General features: G+C 37.7%; 2 protein-coding genes across 7 annotated transcripts in view; one reads left to right on the top strand and one right to left on the bottom strand.

The window, feature by feature from the left end:
- LOC108112745 (maternal protein pumilio) overlaps window positions 1-24,137 on the bottom strand; it is a 188,910-nt gene that overhangs the window by 116,563 nt on the left and 48,210 nt on the right. The gene's annotated exons all lie outside the window — the stretch shown is intronic.
- On the top strand, window positions 2,387-3,808 carry LOC108112800. The gene has a single exon (XM_017223091.2). It carries the CDS (start codon window positions 2,387-2,389, stop codon window positions 3,569-3,571), a length of 1,185 nt encoding a protein of 394 aa, XP_017078580.2. The 3' UTR covers window positions 3,572-3,808.

Raw genomic sequence — 24,137 nt, 5'->3', positions numbered from 1 at the left:
GCCGGAAAACTTTGGCTAAGACCAAAAACCACTTAAAAAAGGTCAGCCAAAAGTCGCAGCATATACAGACACACACTTTTCCACTACTAGAGAAGAATGAGAAGAAGCTGAAAATCATTCCCTACTCCTTCCTTCTATTTCTTGGGTTGTAATAAAGAAACTTCACAGCCCACTTTGTCAGATTCCTTTGCCGCCTCCGATTTCCTATGATTTGGCCAAACTTCCCTCTTTTTTTTATAGCTCTCTTCAAACTAATAATCATGACTTGTTAATCTTTACGCTGTTCTTCAGTGAGCTGCCAAGTTTTTCATCTTCTTTTACACTAACTAAAGTCAATCAGAAGAGATGAAAACTTAGAACATAGTTAATATTTAGCGGAAGTGTAAGAAAACTAAACCATTATTAAAGTTGTTGATACATAAACTAAGAACGTTTTACAAACTTATTATATTCCAAATATTGATGTATTATACTTATTTCTGACTGGCTTAAAGAGCATATAAACTTCTTTATAAGCAACCATAAACCCCTTTCCAAACCCCTCATTTTCACATCATATTTTTGTACATGTTCTAAGCTGCTTGGATTTAACGGTGGATGATTGTGATTTTTGTTGTCGGGTGTTAAGTTCTCCCCTTAACTGACTGACGGATGCCCGTAGTTATTTTTGCCTTATTTGTGGCTGCCTTTTTCACGCATTATCGTCATTATCATCAGTGCTAGAGAGAGAAAGAGAGAGAGGGAGGGAGAGCGAAAGATGATTACCCGAATGCCGGCAACTATTATGGATGATGTAAGTGCAAAAAGCCATTGAACGCTTATTATTTTTTCACCTCTCCTTTTAACCAGATCTTACTTTATATATATACTTTACTTAACCAATAAACGCGGAGCAATAAACTTTGAACAGACTGCGGCTAGACATCACCCTGAAGAACCTTTCACTTTGGCCTGGCTTGCTTTCGATCTTAAATGTTAAATTCAAGCTAAGCAGCTTAAGACCATTTCGTTGAGGAAAAGTTTGTGGTTATCCTTGAACGAAAACACTTTCATTGACTTCGCGTTGTTGTTGTTGTTGCTCCGAAAAAGGGGGGAAAAGCCAACCAGCCAAGCCAAACAGCAGAAAAGGACACATCATTTTCCATCCCCAACCTCTCCCCCCTTCTTCACTTTTCATCTGCAGTTAGTGGCTTGGAAGTTACTTGGCTGCATTTTCTGTTTAGCTGCGTTTAGCTTACCAAGTATTTTTGGCACTTAACCAAGGTTAAGTAAGACTTTCCCACCACCCTTCCCCCAACAGATCATAGAAAACAAAAGCCAAGCTGAATCCGGCCAAAATAAGTGATAAAGAGTGAGTAAGAGAAAGAAAAAAAAGACATAAAGGGGAAGCTTGGGCGTGGGTTGCTTTAGATTCAATTCAAGGACTTCGAGTAAAAGTCGTTAAAGTGGCGGATAACTATCTTGGGAGACTGTAAACTGGAATCTTTAAGCATTTTCACGATATACTTTGGGGGAATTATTCTTTAAGCTTCAAGGATATGAAAGGGAGGGGAAAATAACTTCAAATCTTCATAAAAATATTTTCTTCATTCTACGAAATCTATAAAAAAAACTTGTTAGCTCTTCAAGGTCTTCGTTGGGGATGCTCCTATTTAAGCAGTTTTCCGGCTTCATAAAGAAATACCACAAAAGAAAGAGACCAAAAAAACTCAAGCAGAAAGAGACAACATACAGACAAAGAAAGAGATAGAGAGCACAAAATAAAGTCAGCGAGCAAAGTGCGTAAACAAAAACAAAAAACAGATGCAAATTGAAATTGAAAACGTTACGCATGCGCCGCTTTTCCAAGCAAACTTGACTTGATAGTGCTGGCTTTCCATGGAAATCCGCATGTAGACTGTCGCTTGACTTTCAAACCTATCGAATATCAAAGAGAGAGAGGGAGAGATATTAAAGGAAGACAGAGGGAGTCAGCACTACAAATTGGAAGCTGCCAAAGGAGGGGGGTGCTCACAGCAAATGAAAAACGCAATTGGAAACGTGAGGTTGGGTAGTACGCCTCCTTCTCCTCCTTTATTTACCCACCTATCCACATCTTTCTTTCCGTCCCGTGAACATCTCATCCGAAGCCGATGAAATTGAATCTCCTCCGGCTGCGCAAGGCAATAAAAGTGGGCGACTGACCAGAGAGATGCGTCACAAGTCGGTCGACACAGCCAGCGTAAACATAAGTTATGGAGCCATGGATCTGGATATCCTGAATCAGCAGCACTCGTCAACCTTTCACTGGATAATCACCATCTGGGCCACATGGAGCCTTCTGCTATGGAACTTCAATGTTTGTCAGGCTGTACCAGGCGGAAGCAGTGGCGAGCGGTAGGAAGCAATGGAAATCCTTGCTATTGAAACGATAAAATTTGTAATTTCCAGTGTCCACATCCGTCTTCATATGCCGGAGGTGGTCCGCCAGCATACGCATTTCCACAATGTCTACAAGTTGCCAAGGAAAATCCATCCAGTTCCTGCACCACCACCCACAACGATCGCAACATTGCCACCGATGGGAAAACCTCATGTACAACTTTTGGGCTATACAACGTCAGTGGGAAATTCGGGACCAATGTCCCCTAATATAATGCAGCTAATGGGAACAGCAGCCGCACCCACTCTAATGCCAACGCCTACGAACATGATAATGCCCAACTATGGCCCAGCCTTATTCGATAATTACAACCAAGAATCAGTTTTAAGTGCCACAACCACCACAACGACAATGAGACCTCCGATTTTGAAAGCCTCCAAGCAGCAGCAACAACAATTGTTGCAACAAATTTTCACACCCCAACAGCCCGAAGATGAGGATAACTCTGCGGAGGATAATCAGTTGGAAAGTAACTCTCTGCTTAATAGCAACTTCCTTGAGGCTCTGCAAAGGGAATATCTTTCCAAGTTCGGTGGGCGAAGGAAACGCAAGAAAACCAATTTAAAATTGAGAAATCCAAACAAGGAATATACAAATTACTACCGGAGTAAACCTCATTACTATCAGGATGAGGATTTATCAGAGAACTTTGAGGACTATCAGGATGAACAGCCACAGCATGAGGATTACGAGGAAGTGATGGTCATGAGTAGCCCCCATAAATATGGAGGTTATTACCCAACAGGATCAGAGGAAATGGATCAGGATCATGCCCATGGTTATGACAGTGCTGTGGCTTTTAGTGGACAGGATAATAGCATTTCATCTTCCATACCAACAATGGAGGACTTTCTTGAGGATGCTAATAATCCAGTTTCTGGTTTCAGTGGTGGCGGTGGTGGTGGTAACTTTGATCCCTATGGCAGCTCTAATGACATGTATTCCCAACCCTGGCAACCCTCCTCAACAAGCTCTACAATGGCTAACAGTTGGTCAAGACCCACTACCAATTCGTATGCTAGTTCATCATCAAAAGCACCAAAATCCAGACCTGTTAGATCTAGGGGACGAACTAAGGTACGTTATGTCAAGTTAATCACACGAAAGAAACGCAAAAATCATATTCGTACCAAGAGATATCGACCATAGGGTTATATTTTATATTTTCTAAGGGTTTCCAGTTACTTTTCTGTAGTTTATGTTAAATAAAATGTTAATTATTTATAAAGTAAACCAAATTTGAGGAAGTAAAACCCTTAAAAAATTGTTGATTTAATACAAATATTATAAGATTTTATGATAAAGGAAGTCATCTTAAGATAAAAATCAAATTTATTCAAACTTATGTAAGTCTTACCCCTTATAAATATTCTTAAATATCTTCAAAAAGTTAAACAGCTCTTACCTGTAAAGAAAGAAAAAGTAAAGACATTTAATAAAATATTATAAAATACATAAAACAATTACTTAAACTCTTAATTAAACAAGGAAAAATCTGTAGGAAAAGACTCTCCTAGATAACAAGTTAATTATAATTTTCCAGCACAGAAATAGCCGCCTTTCGCAGGCTTCTTTGATTCCATTTCTGCGGGTTTTCCGACTCAAAACAAACTCTCATTAGATGGGCACACAAGCCGTTATAGGAATGAGCTAGGCGTAGGAGGAAAACTACCCCATAAACAGCAACCAGAAACCGATCCAGCCCCCACATTTTCCACACCATCCAAAGAAGCCAGCAAATAAAGTCTCCAATTAAATGGGCAGTTGAGGGGGGAAGGAGAATGGAAGGAAGGGTATTTGAGCTGAGCAAATAATAAGTACAAATGCTAATAAAATTCAATTAAAGGCCACAAAATTACAATAAAAGTGGGCCCAAAAAGGAAACTAACTCCGTTTTGGGACAAAGTGGAAGGTAGAAAGGGGATAGAAGACCATGAAAAGTCAAAATTAACGACTCATTTGGGCAAATTGAAGACATAAACTAGCAAAGGGGAGGTTTGAGCAAGGGAAGTGCGGGGGGTTTCTTTTCTTAGTCATCATCTAAGAAATCTTAGAAATTATCCAGCAACTTAAACTTACGAATGGTATATACTTAGTACTTAAAATAATCCAAGAAAAACTTCATTTTATAAGAATAAATGGTAATCCAATTTTCTCATGATTTTCAAGACTTTTTGAGATTATCCCAAAATCAACACACCCTTATTTTCCTTTACTAATGGGCATCTTAAAGATATACATCTATTATATAGAACAAAATCCAACTGACTGACAGAATAAACCTCCAAGGAAGGGATGTTGATATGTGGGTGTGATGAAGGTCTCGTCCTTTTACGCCATTTCGCATTCTTAATTTTCTTGCTGGTCATATTTTTATATCATTTGGGCCATAAAAATGCAAGAGAAAACCGTCTAGAATGAGTGAAAGTGTGATGTAAAAACATTTTCTGCATACTTTTGGGGGTGGTAACAGAAGAAAGCAACGAAATTAAAAGCGTGTAAAGATTTTCATTTGCTCAAGGATGTTGGCAGGACATTTTTGGATGCCAGTGAAGCACATAAAGTGTTGATGTCCCAACCATATGACATTTATTGTTTAGCCGAGACGACGGCAAAATGTTCTCTGCCCTTCTCTCTCTTTTTTTTTTTTTTTTAGAGGGTTTGTGGGGAGGAAATTTGTGGGTTAGAAGCCGCTGTACGAGGCGCCATGTTTATTACCCCAACAGATGGCATTGAAAAGGAGATGGGGAGAGAGGGTAGAGAGGCGGCAACAAGTGGGGCAGATTTTTCCAGTTTTCCTCGCTTTTTTCTTCAAGAGATTTATGAGGCGTGGGCAGCACAGGCTGATGTCATAATATATAAATGTATTTGCGATTAAAGTCGGTCGCTTTGAGCCTGCCAAATGATCAATGGCTTTGTTATATGGCCAAGAATAAATCGTTGACAAAGGTCATGGGGGAGAAATTGGCAAGGAAAATTGATGTGGGAGTGGAAAATTTAAAGGGAAAAAAGGGAAGAAAAAGAGTGATAAGTTAAAGTTGTATTAAACTTAAGATGATTGCTGATTTTCTACTAATTTTTGAAAAAATTTTAAATTTTAACACATTTTCCAAAACATTTTCTCATCTCTGTTCGCCTTTATTTTCCCTACAAATTGCCTTTACTTAAATCCCCTACAATAAACAAGCATTTACGATGAATTTGTGTTTTTTTGCAAACACTTTTTTATTCCCCCCATTGGCGTAATTGATTTTCTCGAAATAATGGACAACAGAGAGTCAGGCCGAGCCAGGCCAAGCCGAGCTGAGCCATCAGAATGACCAATATTCTACAATATCCGATCCGTCTGCCCGAAATGACAACTTTATCTCTCACTGCCCACAAAACATACACAGAATGAGGGAAAATTTTCCATTTCCTTTTCGGTTTTTACTGAAAGTGACATAAAAATGGCAGCAGCACAAAAAAAAGAGCCTGCGCTTGATAACGCAGCCAGAAAAACTCGTCAATCTCCTCTCCCTTTCAATCCAATCCAAACACTGAAATCAACATTAACTTTATAAGCCTAATAAAAGTTTTATATTTCCCTTTTGCCATATGTCGGATAATAATAATCGCAAATCGCATATAAGAAAAATTGAATTTTCAGCTGGGAAAATCACTTTACTTAGTGGGAAAAATAAACATCATTAAAAGCATCATCACCAGAGAAGGAAAATTCATGTGTCATTGTTAGTGCAGAAGAGAAAAGTCTTCCAGCTTAGCTAATTTTAAGACAAATGACTGGAAATCTTCTTGGCAAACAATTCATTAATTTAATTAATTTGTGGCAATTAAATATGGTCGAGAGTCCAGAGGGGGAATGGTTGGATTTCTGGCACAGTCATCATCCACTCAATGGGACAGTCATTTGTTAGGTATAAGGAAACCGAAAGACATATATATTCCACTCGCATGTTCATCAATTCCCTAGAGAGAATCTATGGGGCGAACTTTAGCACTTTTCTCCATTTGCTGGGTGTGGTCGAGGGACCACATTTTCCACAGGAAACCATACGCAGGACCCAGCTTAAATGGGTTAAGTGCTGGCGATAAACACGTTTGCAAAGGTTAGGGAGGGAAAATGGTGAAGAAACGAGCAGTCAACACCCACTAAAACGAACCGTATGAGACGCAAAAATATGTGTTGTCATGCCACTCCCCGAGCTCATGCTGGGAAGATGTGGGAGATGAAATAGGGGGAAGTTGTTTGGGGAAGAAGAGGCGGTCTATCCCTGTTAACACCTGTTAAATATTAAAAACTTCCTTTTGGGAAATTAATTAAAATATTTTAATATTATCTATCTTAATTATTAAAGTATTTAAGAGGCTTTCGGCATCTAAGTAGACTTTAGAGATTAACTTATTAAAAAAGAAATTAAATCTTAACTTAAATAATCTCCTCTCATTATCTCCTTAAGCTGTTTTGTTCTTAAAATAACTCAACACTTTAAAGCCTTTAAAATGCATTCGAATGACATCATTCTTACATTTCTCCCGATATATATAGTATATATATCTATCACTCAAACTGACTTAATTTGCATTAAAGTCAAACGACTGCCGACTTTTCCACCAACCAAACAGATGCAATCCATGTAATCATCCGACAAACCGCTGGACAATAAAGCAATTTAATTAAAATGAAAACTTCTACCCAGAGAGTGGGAGGGGGGGCTAAAGAAAGAGAGAGAGGGAAAGAGAGAATGAGAGATAGTGGGGATGGAAAATGAAATACTCTCCGGGGGCATTACGACAAATGTATTACAAAATGCTAATTAAATGGCACAGAAAATTGGGCCAAGCCTCTCTTCTGCTCGTAATGGAAACTAAGCTAATCACACCCCAAAGGGGGCAAAAAGTATAGGGTATATTTTCATGCTGATTCCATTGGGGATTGTGCAACATTGTAAAAAAAAAAAAGAGAAAAATACAAATTACAAATTCCTTTCGCTTATTTGTGACAATTAAGTGCAAATTACACATTCTGTGTCACACTTTCAAGCTCTTTTTGCTATTTCAATATACTATATGCACACCCACACACGCATCAAATACAACACGCAATGTTAGCTTACACTAGTCAACAAAAGATATGTTTTATATTTTCCATTTTAATAGAGATTAAACCTCTCTTTCTTAAGATTTCTTTCTCTAACAAAGTTCTTTATCTTTTTTCACAATTTTTCTACATTTTACTAAACATTTTATCTGCCCCTCTTCACTGACTGCATTTAAGCTGACATTTTGACGATAACAATTAAAAGGAATGAGTGTCGCCGCTGCGGTTTCATCACCAGTAACCTCAAAACATATGGAGAACTGCGGCAGACCCATATGACGATGACGATGACGATGATGATGGGGCAGGCAGGCAACGTCTGCTTGGCCGGAAAAATATAAATAAAATGTGTGTGCGTGTCCGATGCAGTGACAGTTGCAACAACAGTTTGCTGATTATGATTATCGCTTGCAAAACCCTCATATCATAACCCCCCCTCTCTCTCTCTCTCTCTCTCTCTCTACCCATTAAGAGTCATAGATCCCTCATGGTCCATCATAATATCTGGGCATGGTCTTCTCTCTCTCTCTTCGGACAGCTGTGATTACAACTTTTCTGTTCTGTTTATGTTTTGCAATTGTGTCGTTGCTCTATGTATATGTTTGTGGAATGAGTTTCTGTCGGTTTTTGACAGTTATGATGGAGAATTGCGTATGTGTGTGTGTTTGATTGTGTGTCATGCCAGAGGGCAAGGCACTTTAAATGTGACGCAGCAGCAGCAGCAGCAGCAGCAGCACACAAAAACAGTTGCAATCTCTAAAATTGAAATGCAGTCAGGCGAAAACGACAAACACAAAAGATTCGGGCAACAGACATGATATCAAAGTTTCTAAAAGTAGCCAAAATATGTGGCAAGAACATGTTGCATAGACGAAGGTATTACTTAAAGAGCGACTCTCTTAAAGGTTTTTAAATTCACAATTATTAACATAGACACCATATTAAGTAGAGTTTATGATTATTACTTGAGTTTCCCTAACAAATCAATCACTTTCCCAGTCTTTCCCAGACTTTTCCCATATTTAATATAACAAATCATCAAAAATTACATCTCCCTCACATAACCCCTTCTGTCTAGCTTATCACTTTCAATAAAATCAAAACCAAAACCCAAAAAAGAATGTCATTCTTTTATCTTTTATACAACCCACCTTATCCCATAACCTTTTTACATTTTCCTTTATCACAAACATGAGTTACATTGTTCGCCAGCATTGTCAATGCATTTTCAGCATATCATAAAAGTTGACAACGCTTGACCCCCAACATTTCCAATAGCCAAACCCAACTGCAGACCCAACTCAGACCGACCAGACCCATTTTCCAAGAACCTTGAAGTATATTGTTTACGCAGGAAAAACCGAAAGAGAACGCAGCGGTTCGGGGTGGGGGGGCTAAAGTTTTCGTACAAGAAAAATAGTGTAAAAATCAACTGAAAACAACTGCTGGCAAAATAAAAACAGAGAATAAATTGTATTTTATACATATATATTTTACCCCACTCCTTGGCAAAAGGTATATAAAACACAAGCTGCCAACGCCCCAACAATGCAAAAAATTAAAGAAAAGGGAAAAGGGAACCGGAAGAGGTCACCAGGAGAGGCCTGCGTTCATTTCAAGTGCCCTATCCATATATCATTCGGCCCAAGGAAAAATGTATTTTTTATTTCATACATATATATATAGATATATATATTTCAACTCTGGCTTCGGCAACAACTTGTCCTTGAAGCGTTCGGACAGCAGCGTGAAAAACAGTGAAAAACTTTTGTCATATGCAGGGTCGGCGGGAAAACGGAAAATTGAAAAATATGCAAGGGTGTGGAAGGAGGGTAAGGAAAAAGTTTTCCATCATCATACACATACATACTGGCAATGTGCATTGTGGAATTCGTTTGGTGGTTAAGCTAACAGAGCCCCATAAAATAGTTATGAGTATAACTATGTCAAGTGCAGCGCCCAAACTGAAAGTTAAAGGAGGTTTTGTTGAAAAACAGAAAAAGAAAAGATAGTTTTGGAAATTCTTTAAGATAACTAGGACATAACACCTCTTAAACTGATGTAAATCCTGTTAAAAAATTTAAACTTTCCATCATACGAGGTGTGTTCAAAAAGTAAGGTGACTCTTCAAATTTCGCGAATTTCAAATTTTTCGATTATCGAAACCTTTTAGAAGTTATACGAGTTGTGTTCAAAAAGTAAGGTGACTTTTCAAATTTCAAATTTTTCAAATTTTTCGATTATCTTCAGTTTTGGGAACAAGAAAAAGTCACATGGGGCCAAATCCGGTGAATATGGTGGCTGAGGCATTATTGTGGTGTTGTTTTTGGCCAAAAAATCCAAATCCTTTGATCCATATTTTTCGATAGCAAAAAATCGCCGAGCTCGCAAAATAACTTGTAACTTTACGCCTCTCACAACCAAACAAAAGAGGATGTTCCATTGAAACTTGGTACAGATGTTAGGGAAGAGTGTACCAATATAACAAAACAAAAAAATCGATAATCGAAAAATTTGAAATTCGCGAAATTTGAAGAGTCACCTTACTTTTTGAACACACCTCGTATTTGGTATCTTTCTTCTATTAGATCTTCATTTCTATATTCCCAATTAGCTTAACCTTTTTCCACTATGCAACAAATTAGCTTTCCCCCTTTTTCATAACCACAAAATGTAAATGATCTTTGGGGCAATTATCAAAATATGCCACAAAATTATCCCCCAAAGAGATGGCGACATGAAAAGTTTAGCATGCCCTTCAAAGTATGCAACGGCAAATGAAGTTCACGTTCTCTTCCTCCTCCTCTTCTTCTTTTTTTCTTTTTTTGGGCTGATGAGAGGAATGCCGGGAGTTTTCCGGGCGGTAGGTGGCCAGTAGGTGGGTTTATCAACACTTCCGCACGACGGTGCGCATACAAAAGCTGCAAAATTTACGCTGAATAACTGGCATAAGGACATAGATACACACACTAATATATACACACACGCACATGAACATGCACATGCACAGGCCGGCAGGCAGGCATATCCTGCTACTTTGCAGGACATTGTTTGCGCTTTGATAACGCACACATGCACACCAATACAAATTCGCTGTCATTACTACTATGAAAATTGCACATGCCATGGTTTTGTGTGTTTGACTAGGAAGAGAAAGAGAGAGAGAGGTAGAGTTAGAAAAGGGAGATGGAGATAGAGATAGAGAGGAGCAGGCTTTTGCTGACGCTGCAGACAGCAACAGCCACTATGGCCACGCCCCCTACTTCCCTAACCGCCCTTCTTTATCCACTATGTGTGGAACAGCCAACAGTCAAAACTATTTTTCGCTTGGCATTTCAAGCATCTTATGGTTTTATTTCGACAAAAATTGCCCCTTAAATGTGCTCGGAATAGTCCTTGCATGCCAGGAGACACAAATGCTTATGCAGTGAGAGAAATTTATTGGTTTTAATTAGTAAATAAGTATTTTGTTGAAATTCAAGTTTGGTTTTTTTAAGGTTATAATTCTCAACGGCTTTTAGCTGAGAATAAACAGAAAAGGCAAAAATGGCGATAGAAAGCAATGATTAAGGCTGGCTAGTTCTTTGATTTATCTCTGGTGAGATATCCTTTATATATTCCTCATAAATGGAATATTATTTTCTACTCCTTTCTAATTAAAATTTATTAGAAAATAAACACCCACTTTTTCTCTTCTGTAAGCGAGCACTAAGACCCATCGACGGACACAGACATAGTCCAGAGTTTTAGCCACCAACTGGTCATGGTAAAGCCATGATGATGATAGCTTCCGTTTCGTTCTGCTAGTGCTCTTCCCATTTCCGTTTCCCTACCATTTCATTCCGCCCCCGTCCCATCCCATCCCATTCCATTCCGTTTCGATTCGTTTGCCATTTGCCATGGCCATCTGTTGGGTGTTAATTCATTGTCATGTCCTTTTCATTACGCATACATTCGCAGCCGGGTCTCCTGTTCCTTTTTTTTAAGCAACGTTTGCAGAATTTAGTGAAATATTTGCAGAAATTTCTTGGGAAATTAAAACTTAATGGGGTGAAGAATATAGGAAAAACTAGGGCAAACTAAGCTCATTTCTAATTTGCGCGATTAAAATCGTTCGCTTTATGGGGGAATTAGTTTAAATATTTATTTTTGAAAATGAAATTATTTTTTGAAAGGCTCTTTTAAGAGATTTTAAGACCCCTTTAACACCTGTAAAGCAACGTTTTTGTTCCCCTAAAATCCAAACCTATTCATATCTCATTTCTGACACTCACCTAAAGCCTATTAAAAGTGTGTTTCCAGCATAAAGCTGCCCATAATGCAAATAAAAGACCCCTTTGGCAACCCTTTTAGCACCGCCCATGAATCACCAGCCAAGCAAATAGAACGTGAAATGAAATTAAAAGAGCAAATTACGCTTTTCAAAACTTGAACAAATAAATATAAATATCAAAGGGGGGACGACACGGACACAGGACACTACCAGAGAGCGAGAGAGAGGTAGGTAGGTAGGGGGCGGACAGAAGTGGGTGGTTTTGGGTTGGTTCTACAACTTCCGCTGGGAGTGGTCGTGGGATGAAAGATAAGCTGAATGTGTAAGGGCCACCCCCACCGCCTGTCTTCTAAGGTCTCATAGTCCTTGTCCCACTTGAAGCTCTCATCCGGCTCGCCTTTCATTAATATTTCACAGCGAAAACGGCAATGAGAAGAATTCTAAGCCCATAGAAAGAACAAGGATTTAGCAGCTAAACCTCTTTGGTCTTCAGCCATGCTTTTTCCTATTTTTCTCCCACCAAAACCACCACCACCACCACCCCCCAATTAAAATCAGATTAAAGTTGCGCTAATTTATGCGACCGCACGGCGACAAAACAAAGCGAAATTCTCACAGGCAAAAACAGGAACAGAACCACCGGATGTGATGGAAGTTCAGGAGGTTTCGAGGTTGCTGAATGTGAATGCGAAATGCCGAGGTGGATAAGGCCTCTATCTCTCTCTCGCTCTCTCTCTCTCTCTCTCTCTGACATTCTTTTGGCATCAAAAATGGAAATTCCACTGAGTTGAGAGCTGCTTTCCTCTCAGCTGAGCTGTAATTGCATGGCAGCAATAAAGTTTTCCTGGAGTTCCTGGCATTCCATTTCTACTCTCGACTCTGACTTTTCCACATTATTGTTCAAGTCAGTCGTTGCGTATGCCAATTTGTTTTGTGGCTTTTCTAGATTTTCTTGAATTAATTTTCGAGTGCTTAAAAGTTGGAATTAGGTAGGGGTGGAAATATATTTTAATATATTTACTTTTTATTAGCATTTTTCATAGAATCCATGAGTTATTAAGGGAATGTTTGGTGTAATAGATGTCAAATTAGGTTCGAAAATCAAACATTATTGTGGGAAATCAAGGCGGAGTTGTAGTCTAAACTTCATATCGTTGAGCTGAGTTACAAGGAAAATAAGTATAGGTAACCCACAATCAATATCTGCAAATCAAACAACAAAGTTCCACAAAACATGTTATTAAACAAAAACACTTTGGAGTACAGAAACTTAGCCTTAAGGTTTACTGTAGCTATTTTAGAGAAAATTTCAGTGAACAAAGGTGACCTTTTGTAATCAAAACATCCTTATTAAAGGGATCAAGATTTCCCAAACGATTTACCACAATGAAAATGTAGATTTGTGTTTGCTTGCGCATGAAAAAGGTGAAAATCAATCATCAACACTAGTTACTCTGACAAAAATTTACCAAAAATATTAAACTGAGATGATATTTTACTGAGATGCCAATAAATCCCCCAAAAACCTAAAACAACAAACAACAGCTTTTAGCCAGTCAGCAGAAAATTCCAATCTCGTAAACTAAATTCCCACTACACTTGACTAGACGGAAAGTGAAAATACCATCATAATTTGCCGTGGCAAGCCAGCAAAATTCTAGCTGTGGCTGCAGGATTTTTCTTTCCTTTCGTTCTTTCACACAAAAAAAAAAAACTCTCCTGTTGCTCCTCTAGAACGGTGGTTATCCTCTGCTCTGTTGGCCATTGTCTGAGCCGTCTGGACTGGCAAAAACACATGGCAAACAATTCAATTTAATTAAGAGTTGTGAACCCCTCCTGCCCCGCCACCAACTTTTTGATTCAACCATAAACCTAAAAATGTTTCCACCCATTGAAAGTCTGAAACTGAAACTGAGACTGAGACTGAGAGACTGAAAGTAGACAGATTTTTCGCAGTTGGCGCCCAGAGATGAAGAAAAAGCAAAGAAAATTGTCATTGGGCTGGCGGCGGCTGCTGCTGTTGCTGCTGCTGTTGCTGCTTCTCTTGTTGCATCCATCATTCAGCCAAAAAGTTTGTTTGCCAAGTCTGGCTGAAAAATATTTCTTCGATTCGGTTTTGTGTATTTAATTGAGGACATTGTTGTCTGCTTACTATATAGAAGACTATATAGAGATACATACATCCGGCATTTGCAGCAACTTTAGGAATTAATGTGACATTTTTGCTGATTCTTGGTTTAGTTTTTGGCCAGCTTTTTGCCGCTTTTGCATTTTACTTTTACATTTCTGACCCTTTGACAGTCACTAATTCATGGCAATCAGCAATGCAAAGCCACAAAACTGGTCAAATTGCTAATCCAAAGAAAGAAAATTGAAAGCAATTTATTGAATTCAAATGAAAATGTAAATAAATGTCTGGGAAAAGGCGAAGGCGAAAGAGAAATAAATTCAGATGGCAAGAACAGATCTTGGGCAATTATTTACTGTAAATGTGTTTTGTTTATTAAAAGTAAAGCACATCTGGGGAACTGAAAAAGAGGAGGAGAGGGGGAGGATATGCCCAAGTGCTGCTTAAGCAGCAGAGCAAACATAACACTTGCCACTCGGGAGATGCAAACTTGCAACCAGGGGATTTGCTGCCTCCAAAAACACACAAACATAAGCGAACACACATGCTTTGCAAAATATTTATCCAGAAATATATTTCTATTCTTCTTGTTGCTTAAATGATTTTCAAATGCCACTTGAAATTGTCTGGTACTGCCACTGCCACTGCTGCTGCTGCTGCTTCTGTTGCATGCAACAACCGGATTTCATAATAATTAATTGGCTCTATATTTGCACATCTGTAATACAATATTCCACACTCTAGCTCTAGCTCTAGCTTCAGCTCCTTACCCTCCCCTCCCATACATTTATTGCCATTTAAGAATTTTACTTGTTTAGGTTTATTAAGTGCCAATGGCAAAATTGCAAGAGTTTATAGTATGGAAACCCTTTCGACTTAAGGATGCTTGCAACACACACAAACACACATATAAAAGGGAAAAAGCAAAGGGAAGGCATTTTCCAAAATATATTTTTGCAAAAAGTTTATGTGATTGTTTATGATTGAGGATAAATCTCACATGAGATCCTAGACTGGATTAAATGGTGAGGCACGTAGTATAGTGTTGCTGCAGCTGCAGGAGCAGCCTGGATAAAGCCTGGTCCAGAGCCAGACACTTTATGTTGTCGATAAATCAGCTGCAGGTAATAAGGTTTGTGAAAAGTGTGGGAAATATAATCAGAAACATAAATACATTTTTATTGCAATGCAGTTTGCTAATAGGAAACGGAATTTAAAATAATTATCAAAGTGGCTATCGTTATCCTATTAAAATTGTCAGTTTTTTAAACTTAAACTATTTAATTTTCTTAAATTTAAACCACTTTACAAGTAGTAAAAACTCAACTGAGTCGAAATCCTATTTGTCCCTAAGCTTATTGTCCTCTTTTAACCCTTCACTGACTGCCTTAACCGATTGTGTTTGGTTTTCGTTTGAGAGTCTATCTAAATTCCAACCAACTTGAACTTACACATTTCTATACATATATAAAACTGATTCTTTATGGAAACTCCCACTTTCTACCCCCTTTAATTCAATTCATAATTAAATTTTACTAACAGTTTATTGAGCATATTTTTGTGTGCTGACTTCATGCGTAAATTTTATTGCAAAATTTAATTGGCTGGTTTTGGTTTGGTTTTTGGGCCTGGCTAATAGACACCAAGGCATACATACGCAGGCGTTTTAATTGAGTTTTTGAGCAGCAGCAGTAGCAGTAGCAGTAGCAGTGGCAGCTTCTGTTTTCCTCGATTGTCCTCGGATTTTACTGTCCCACCCTCTAACCTTTATCCGACTGGCAGGTGGCAGAAGGCCAAGCTAAAGTCTGGATGAGTGGCTCAATTCTTGGCATCAGAGCTCTCTCTCCCTCTCTCTCTTTCCCTCTTGCAATGTTGATTGTTAGCACAGGCATATCACGCATACGCAGTGTGTGCCAGGTGCCGAAATTGCCTAAATTCAATGGGAATTTCGGAATCGAGAGCTTCAAATTTCAGTTCCAACTTCTAAGGCAATTAAAAACGCAATTGGAGGAGAGGAGCAGAGTTAAGGGTAAAAGATTTTTGCATTTATGAATCTCTTCCATCTTTCTGTTACCCCAAAAAAAAATGTCAATTTAAACTGTCTAAATTTTCATCGAATCCCGTTGAATCGTTAGCCCGTCTCAGGACAATCGATAAAAATAGTTTTGAATGGCAAATAAAGCGACAATTCTGAATGGCTCAGCACACAAGGGCAAACAAAAAGGGCGGTAAAAATACAGAGCGTCCAGCGTATAAAGAAACTGGAATATCCACCTAACAAAAAATGCAGTTAGAAGGGAAACTGATCCATGGAGTTTATGGGAGGAGAGAGAGAGAGTAAGAGAGAGAGAGAAAAAAATAATAGCTAGCGCCTGGCAGACTGACTGACAGTTAAAGCTAGTCCAACAAAACGCTATACACCCGCCGACGATGCCACCAACCGACCACCCACACACACTACACACACCCCATACACATCTCCATTATTTATGCATCAATGGCTGCTATGACGACATGCGCTAAATTGAAACAGTACACACAGAGGGGGAGATATACGGGGGGTGTTGCTCTGTCCAGGGGGTGGTGGCAGAATGATGGCACACAAGGACACAATGGCGCCAAACGACAACGACACACACACACCCTCACACACACATGCAATGCGACGCCACTGACGAAGAGGAGCAGCACCCCAGGTAGGTAAATAAAAACTCTAGAAATATTGGCAAAATTGAAAGAAGTTAAAAAAAGAAATAAAATAGAAGAGGAGCAGAGGGGAAGGAGTGATATTGCAGAATGGAAATGTGTAGTAGGCGGCGACGGCGACGCCGTCAGCGGACAAATAAAAACTGCAGCCCCAATGGGCTTCTCATACCCTGTACTTGATGAGTCTACGAGGTACATTGGAACTTTGAAAATTCTTAAAAATATTTTGAGTTAAACTAAAAATAAAATAAAACATGAAATTTCTAAAATCAGAGAAGTTTCCTTAAGTTTAAGGTTATAAAAATAACTTTAAAAACTTATAAAAATTATAATAAAATCTTCCAAAAACCTGACTAGAACCCAACATGGCCAGCAAAATCAACAGGCTTGCCCTGCTCTGCCGCTTTTCAGCTTTCCCCTCTCACTTTTATTGTTTTCCATGGTGTCCTATGAAACAAGCCACATAACTAAATAGAAGTTACCTCTGCCTCCATTTATTCTCCCCCAACTACCACTTTTCCCTTTGTCTGCCACCAATGCTGCCTCATAAAAACTGCAAACAAAAAGGGAGGAAAAAAAATCAAAAAATAAAAGAGAAAGAAAAACTCCAAAGTCTCGACGAGTCATTGAGCCAATTGAGTAAATTGTTTTATTGAAAGATTTTTCGTTGTTGTCCTTGTTGTTGTGGCCGTCGATGCTGCTACCTCTGTTTGTTGTTGTTGTTGTTGTTTCTGGCTATATATGTTTGTCTATGGCCGTTGGACATTGCCATATATTTTAGCCATTTTTTCTCCTTTTTTTTTGTATTTTCATATGCTACGTTCTTCTTTTGTTAATGGCACGTTGACATTTACGCATTTTTGATGGTTTGAATGGCAAGGAAAAGGAAAACTTAAATATTTTGAGAGCTTTCATTGTTGCTATTTTAAGTTGGTTGGAATTTAAATCTATATTTAAGTGGGCAAGGCAGAGGAATAAGGTAAAGTGTAAAAGATATTAAGATATGGGTTATTTTTATCATATTTTTGTATTATATCATGAATAATATATAAAATTTGATATTTATACCAAAAATTTCTTGTTAAATATTTATAACATTTTCATGTGAGAAGTATTTAAAAAAGATTTTAAGATAACATGTTTAATAAAATATATATTTATCATGAAATATTTAAGCAATTTGAATAAAAACTACGAAATTATGCTATTTGTCTTGGGAAGTAGTATGAATAGTTAAATCTATATAAAATATAAATGTTATGCTTTTAATTAGCTGCTTGCATTCCTAGACAGCTTTTTATTCAATATTTCTTTTATTTTTTCCTTTACTCCCTTTTATGTTTTTCTATTTCGGTAAATCTTTACCATAACTCAGCTTTGTCTGGTCTGGAACCTTTCCAAAAAGGTGGCACAGATGTGCCTAAAAGATTTCCAGACTAAAAAAAAAAACTAAAAAGAAGAAAAAACCAAACAATCACACCCACAAAATTAACTTCCAAAAGTATCTTTGTATCTTTGGCATTTTTGGCCACTCAAAAATAGAAAATTCAAACATAATTCTAACAAATCCCTTAAAACAAAAAAAATTCCATGCAGATTATTTTTGGTTTAAAATTTTTATATGCTTTCCCAATTTAATGCAATTTACCAAGCACTTTGTGCCTCATTAGGGACATTCCACAGCCAGTTGCACATTCCATATTTGAATTCAATATTTTGTGCACATATGGAACATGCATATCCAAAAGTGCACTTCACAAATCAATAAAAACGTCAAAATCAAACATTTCGTCATTAGTTTTTGTATGGTTGCTGCCTCCCTTCCCCCCTCTCACTGCAGTCTATCCCCTCCTCTAACCATAAAACTGAATACGAAAAAGCGACGAGCCAACGATTTGTGCGAAAAATATTTTTGCATTTAGCTATTGTTGGTTGGCATTCCAACGTTTTGTTTTGTTTTTTTTTTTCTGCAGTTCCCCCTCTTTCTCTCCACCCCTTCAACTCTGTACAAAAGCCAATTTCAGCAAGTCGACGCCTATGACAATTTGAAAGGGGTTAGGGGGTGAAGGGAAGGCTTTTTGGCATAGAGTGGGGGTGCGCGCTTCCAAAGGGGCGACTGTCAACGACAGAGAATTTGTGGGGCTTCAGCGGCAGGATGTCACATGTCCTGGCCGCCTGCTTCTGTCAACACACACGCAACCCCTCTCTCTCTCTCACACACATATACAACCCCCTCCCCAAACGCACTACAATTCAAGCACAATGGGATCAATTATTTTCCTAGCCCGTGTATGGGTGTGTGTGTGTGGGTGTTATGCAATCATGATGCGGCCGTGCGTGTGCGTTTGTGTGGGTTTCTAGCAGGAAGAGCTTTTTGGCCCATAAGCAAAATGCCAAAATGCCTAAAACTGTCAAGGGGCCGCTTTTGAGTGGTCAATCAAATGTTGTTTTGAAGGTTTCTGTGGTCTTGCACTTTCGACAACTGCGTCATCGTCGGGGGCGAACAAATGTCAACTTGTTTGGACCTTCGTCGTAGGGTTGCCAAGTTTGTGTTTAATGAAAAAACTTGCTTTGCCTAAAGAAAACTATAAAGTTTGGATGTATACAAATATACCAAATATACCAAATATACAAAAATACCAAAATACTAAATATAAAAAAATACCAAATATAAAAAATACCAAACAAAAATACCAAATATACAAAAATACTAGAAATACTAAAAACTGAAAAAATACCAAAAAATTCTGAAAATAAATAGATAAAAACGTTAACACAAAAAAAGTTGATTGAATCAAGGAAATTAACAATATACCAAAGACAACAAAAATTAGGTCTCAACTTCTTGATTTATAATATTTACCTCTAAGTATATTTTTTTTTTATCATTTTTGTCAATCAAATCACCTGATTTTTTGGTTATTTATATTAAAACAAAATCCAATTAAAGAAATATTTAATTATCCCTCTTGTTTTTTCGCTAATTTTCCAAATGTTCGTTTAATTAGTTTAAAAAAAATACTACTGAAAAAGAGGAAACATTTGCACTCATCTCACTAAAAATCTTTCAAATAAATTCAACACACACACAAAGTACATTTTTAATGAACGAAAATAAAAATGTTTCGCCTTTTGACAAGGTGTTAATCAATGTTGTCACTTGAAGGTCGTCTGGCTTGAAAGAAGGCACAAATATTGAGTGACATGAGAGTGCCGCCTGCTTATTGATGGAATGGGAAATAGGTAAAGAAATTATTTTATAATTAGCCTCAAACTAGGTGAAACAGTTTTCTAAATCATATTTTGTGGGTCAGCTAAATGAAGAATATAATTTCTTTAGAAAAATTCAATCAAAAACAGATTTAAATTCCCAAAAATAATAAATATTTTGTTACACTTCAGCTGGCGGTTATTGAATCATTGATCATTAAGCATAATTACTTAAAATATCATTTGACACACGTTTCACAGTTCCTCCTCCGGGCAATTAAAAATGAAATGAATTGTTTATTCTATGAATAATTTACTATATCAATTTCATTGCCAGACACACCAGACAGATATATATATATATAAATATGTACAGAAAACAGAAGCCCTGGCAAAATTATATTATCATTGAAATTTCATTAAAATAATTTTAACAAAATAATGACAAGGAGAAACCAACGAAGCGCCCACAGCAGACTCTGTCGAAGCTGCCGAAGCGTGCAAAATGTTATGCATAATTGATAGCAAACAGAAATCAATCAATCATAAAATGTCAACCTCATCCAAGCCAACACCCACCCCCCACTCCCCTCAAACAGAGGGTGGAAATGAAGGGAATGTGGCAAATAAATAGACAAGACAAAGGACATTTTGAATGCCTAATCATATAAGATGGAATTTAATTGAAATTCTTGCAACAAAAGCTGTAGCAGACAGTAATTTATCTCCCTTGAGAGAGAGAGAGAGTGGAGAAAAACGCTTTAAAATGTCGTTAAAATGATATAACAAAAATTATTGGTTTTGCATTTTGATTGACAATTCTTAATGAAAGCATCAAAACAATTTGTAATACATCTAATTTAAAGACAATTTTAAGGCAATTACTGAGTAATTTTAATGAATTATTTTGACAATTTTACGCTTACAAAATGAAAGTTGTATGAAAGCAGTTTGTTAAGTTAGTTAAACTTCGAATTTCGGGAATATTTTAATGCAGTTTTTGAGTAAATTTAATATAACATTTCCCTTTTTGAGCTTAATATTTAAACACTTTTCTCTTAATAAAGTCAAATCCGTTTTTAACCTTTTTGTTTTTATAAATTTAAAAAATGTTTCTTTAACAAAACCAAAGCCCATAGCCTGCCAGCTTAAAACGTAATTAACCAATCAATTTTTCACACGAACAACTTATTTAATATCGAATGTTTAAAATGCTCTTATTATTTTCCATACAATTTGTAGCGTTATTTTTTGTGTTCCATTGCAATTTATCATAAAAATATTTCAATGTTAATTAAATCGAATACCCAAATGAGCCACATTAATTCGCAAACGAACTGGCGGTCTCCATCGCTCAGTGAACTTATACGCATATAAATTATTAATTATATTACAGTATTCCTTCTTTTTTTTAATAATAATAAACCCGGCTGCAGTTTATTAAACAAACAGATCATCGTCATCTGGGGAAAGTTTTCTCTGTTTTCTGTGAGCTGGCCCACAAATTGCCTGTCAATGAATTTCAACACGAGGTACCTAAAGTGTATTCATCGCGGTAATTAAAGCGTTAAATGGCAAACAAAAGTTAACCAATCCAAAGTTTTGCCCCGAAAAATCTTTTAGCCAATGGAAAACTTATGCCAAGAACTAAAACTTTTCGGTTTTGGTTTTTCGGTGAGGATGGGATGGAGGGGAAAACCCAACCAACAGGCGTTGCAATAATGAGTTGTAAGCGGCAGTTCACACAAAGGATTAACAACAATAGCTTCACGTATCTGCCTCGGTTCTGCCTCTCATTCAGGCATTCAGTCCGTCTCTCATTCAGTCATTCATTGATGTATATGCCGCTTTCATTACCCAAAGGATGCCAAATGAATGGTTAACAGCTCTCACCAACAATGGGATTAAGATATTGTCGGACAAGCGAGTCGAGTAGAGGAAATACTGCGCTGGGATTACTTTCATTTTGGACAATGAAATTGTTTTCCACAAAATTCAGGCAACTTTCAATCGAAGATTAAGATGGTAAAGTTTGAAGATGAGAATTAAGTGATAGTTAAATAATATATGTAATAAGTATTAGTAGCTATTATATCTCTTAAAAGCTAAACGATTGTTAGTTCGAATGTCTTCTTAGTTACAAGTTATTAATATTAGTCTGAAAATAACAGATTTACATAATATTAACTACAAAATCAACTTAACTGCTCTTACTTTTCATCAATTTCAAGTCTAGCCATTAACACCCTTTCCAAACCACTCAAAACCCCGCCTAATCAGGCAACTAAAATCTATTCCATCAATGGGTTAAATCCTCTATGTTGACATGCTTTATTACACGCACACAAAATAGAGAGAAAAGGAAAGGAAAGACGGCAGAGGTTTCTGAAAGGGTTAAAGAGTAGGTGGAAAGCAAGACATGGCCTAAACTTTGGCCAAACAACTTCATTAAACAAGAAACCCAAACAGACAGACACACCGGATACCGGGGTAAATGGGCTCGAAAATCTCAACGAAAATCCAATGTGAAGTTTTAGGGGAAAACCGCAACACAAAAAGACTTAAATGGTTTTAGCCTGGCTTTTTGTATGTGCAATCCAGCAGAAAAGGTATCACACGCCTCCTCATCCTCCTTCCACCCTGAAGACCTAGACAACCTCTCTGAACTGCGCCACTCATTTTCACATCATCTTTGGTCAGAGGACAAATGTCAAAGGGTTGACGAAGAAGGAGGGCTAGAAATGTTATTCATAACTCTGAGACAAAAGTTTGAGATTTGTTTATCTGCGGTTTCAGTTTATTTCCATTTAGAGAAGACAAAACTTCACCTGCGACCAGAACGATGGCTTATTAAAGTTCCTCAGCATTCGACAAATCCAATTTAGCAATCGAATGAAGCCTCCTCTCTTCTTTTTGTTTATTATTTTATTTTTCTTTTTTTTTACAGAAGGAAAGTTTTTAATAGTGGAACACACACAGCAAAACACTTTGGCTTTGCTTGGCCACCACACAAAAGTTTGTTACGCCATGGAAACATCTTCCTGTGAGCCACTTAAGTGCAGAGCAAACAAACTTATACCCACCCACACACACACACACACCTCCCACTCTCTATAGAAAAGAAAAGAAAGATATTGCTGTGAAAAGTTGGTTTCGGGGAGAGGTTTTTTTCTTTTCGTTTTCAGTTTCAGTTTCCACGCTTTGGGTGTAGTAAAAGTTTTTAATAATAACCGCAATACAAGAATATAAACATTTATATTACTGCTTCATAATGCGGTCGTCCTCAATGGTGGGAATGCCAGCTGGTTGAAGGAGGAAAGCTGGATCCGTTCCTCATGGCGTATGAGCAATGCGCTTCCTTGTAAGTATTATTTTACTTTGAGCTTTGCTTTGCTTTTGCCTCCTCCTCCTCCTCAGCCAGGCATGTCAAAAGATTGAAGGTTAACATGCATGTGGCGAAGAGTGCGGAAAACTGGGCAGGAAGCAGCAGCAGGTGCAGATGCCATAAATGTAAAGTTTCCTTTACTTTTCCAGTGGGTTAAGAAGAGAGAAGGTTATAAGGCGGTTCAGGCGGCTCCACCTGGAGGCAGCTTAAGCTACTTTGAAGTTGGTAAGTTGATAGCGAATTTATATACACATTTCTTGTAAGATAATTCGTGAAGTTTTTCTCATAAGCCAGGACCAACTAAAAGTTTCTATTTACCAAGTTATGCCTGCTAATTGTTAGGAAATATGAATAAAAATTTACAATATTTTAAGGATTTTTAGTTAGGTTTCCTCAGATTTGCCCTTTAAAAGCTATTTTTCAAATCAGAAACCCAATTTCAGCTTCTTTCCCAAAAACCCTCATGGCTATACATCTTCCATGTACCCCAAAATCAAAGCCAGAACCCCCCGTATTTTAAACCTTTCCTGGCAAAAGCAAATAGCTACGTTTAACCAGCCCTTAGAAAAAGCCCCAACAAAATCCAATTGCAGTTAAGTAAGCCAATGCTTCAAGTAAATAGGGAGAATAATTGAGGCATTGCAACTGGGAGAAGGAAGAAATTGCTTGAAAAGAACCTAAAATGGCATTTAAAACGAAAGTTTTTCAGCTAGCTGGCAAGCTGAGGAGGGCGAGTGGAGGGAAATGCCAGCCAGAAACAGAAAGGCAGCACAGCACATTCCCTCAACTTCATTGGCACCTGCTCCCTGTAGCAACATAATGGCAACTCAATTAAGCAAACCGAGGAGTTTCCTCTCTTGTACAATTTCCATTCCATTCAATGCACTTCGATGGCAATGGCGAAAGGCTGCT

The sequence above is a fragment of the Drosophila eugracilis genome, unplaced genomic scaffold (genome assembly GCF_018153835.1).
Source record: "Drosophila eugracilis isolate 14026-0451.02 unplaced genomic scaffold, ASM1815383v1 contig_47, whole genome shotgun sequence".
NCBI classification, from domain to species: domain Eukaryota; kingdom Metazoa; phylum Arthropoda; class Insecta; order Diptera; family Drosophilidae; genus Drosophila; species Drosophila eugracilis.
This window is presented reverse-complemented; position numbering and strand designations above follow the sequence as displayed.

Excerpts from the sequence above, each read along its gene's own strand:
- LOC108112800 (XM_017223091.2), top strand. The coding sequence starts at position 2,387 with ATGGAAATCCTTGCTATTGAAACGATAAAATTTGTAATTTCCAGTGTC.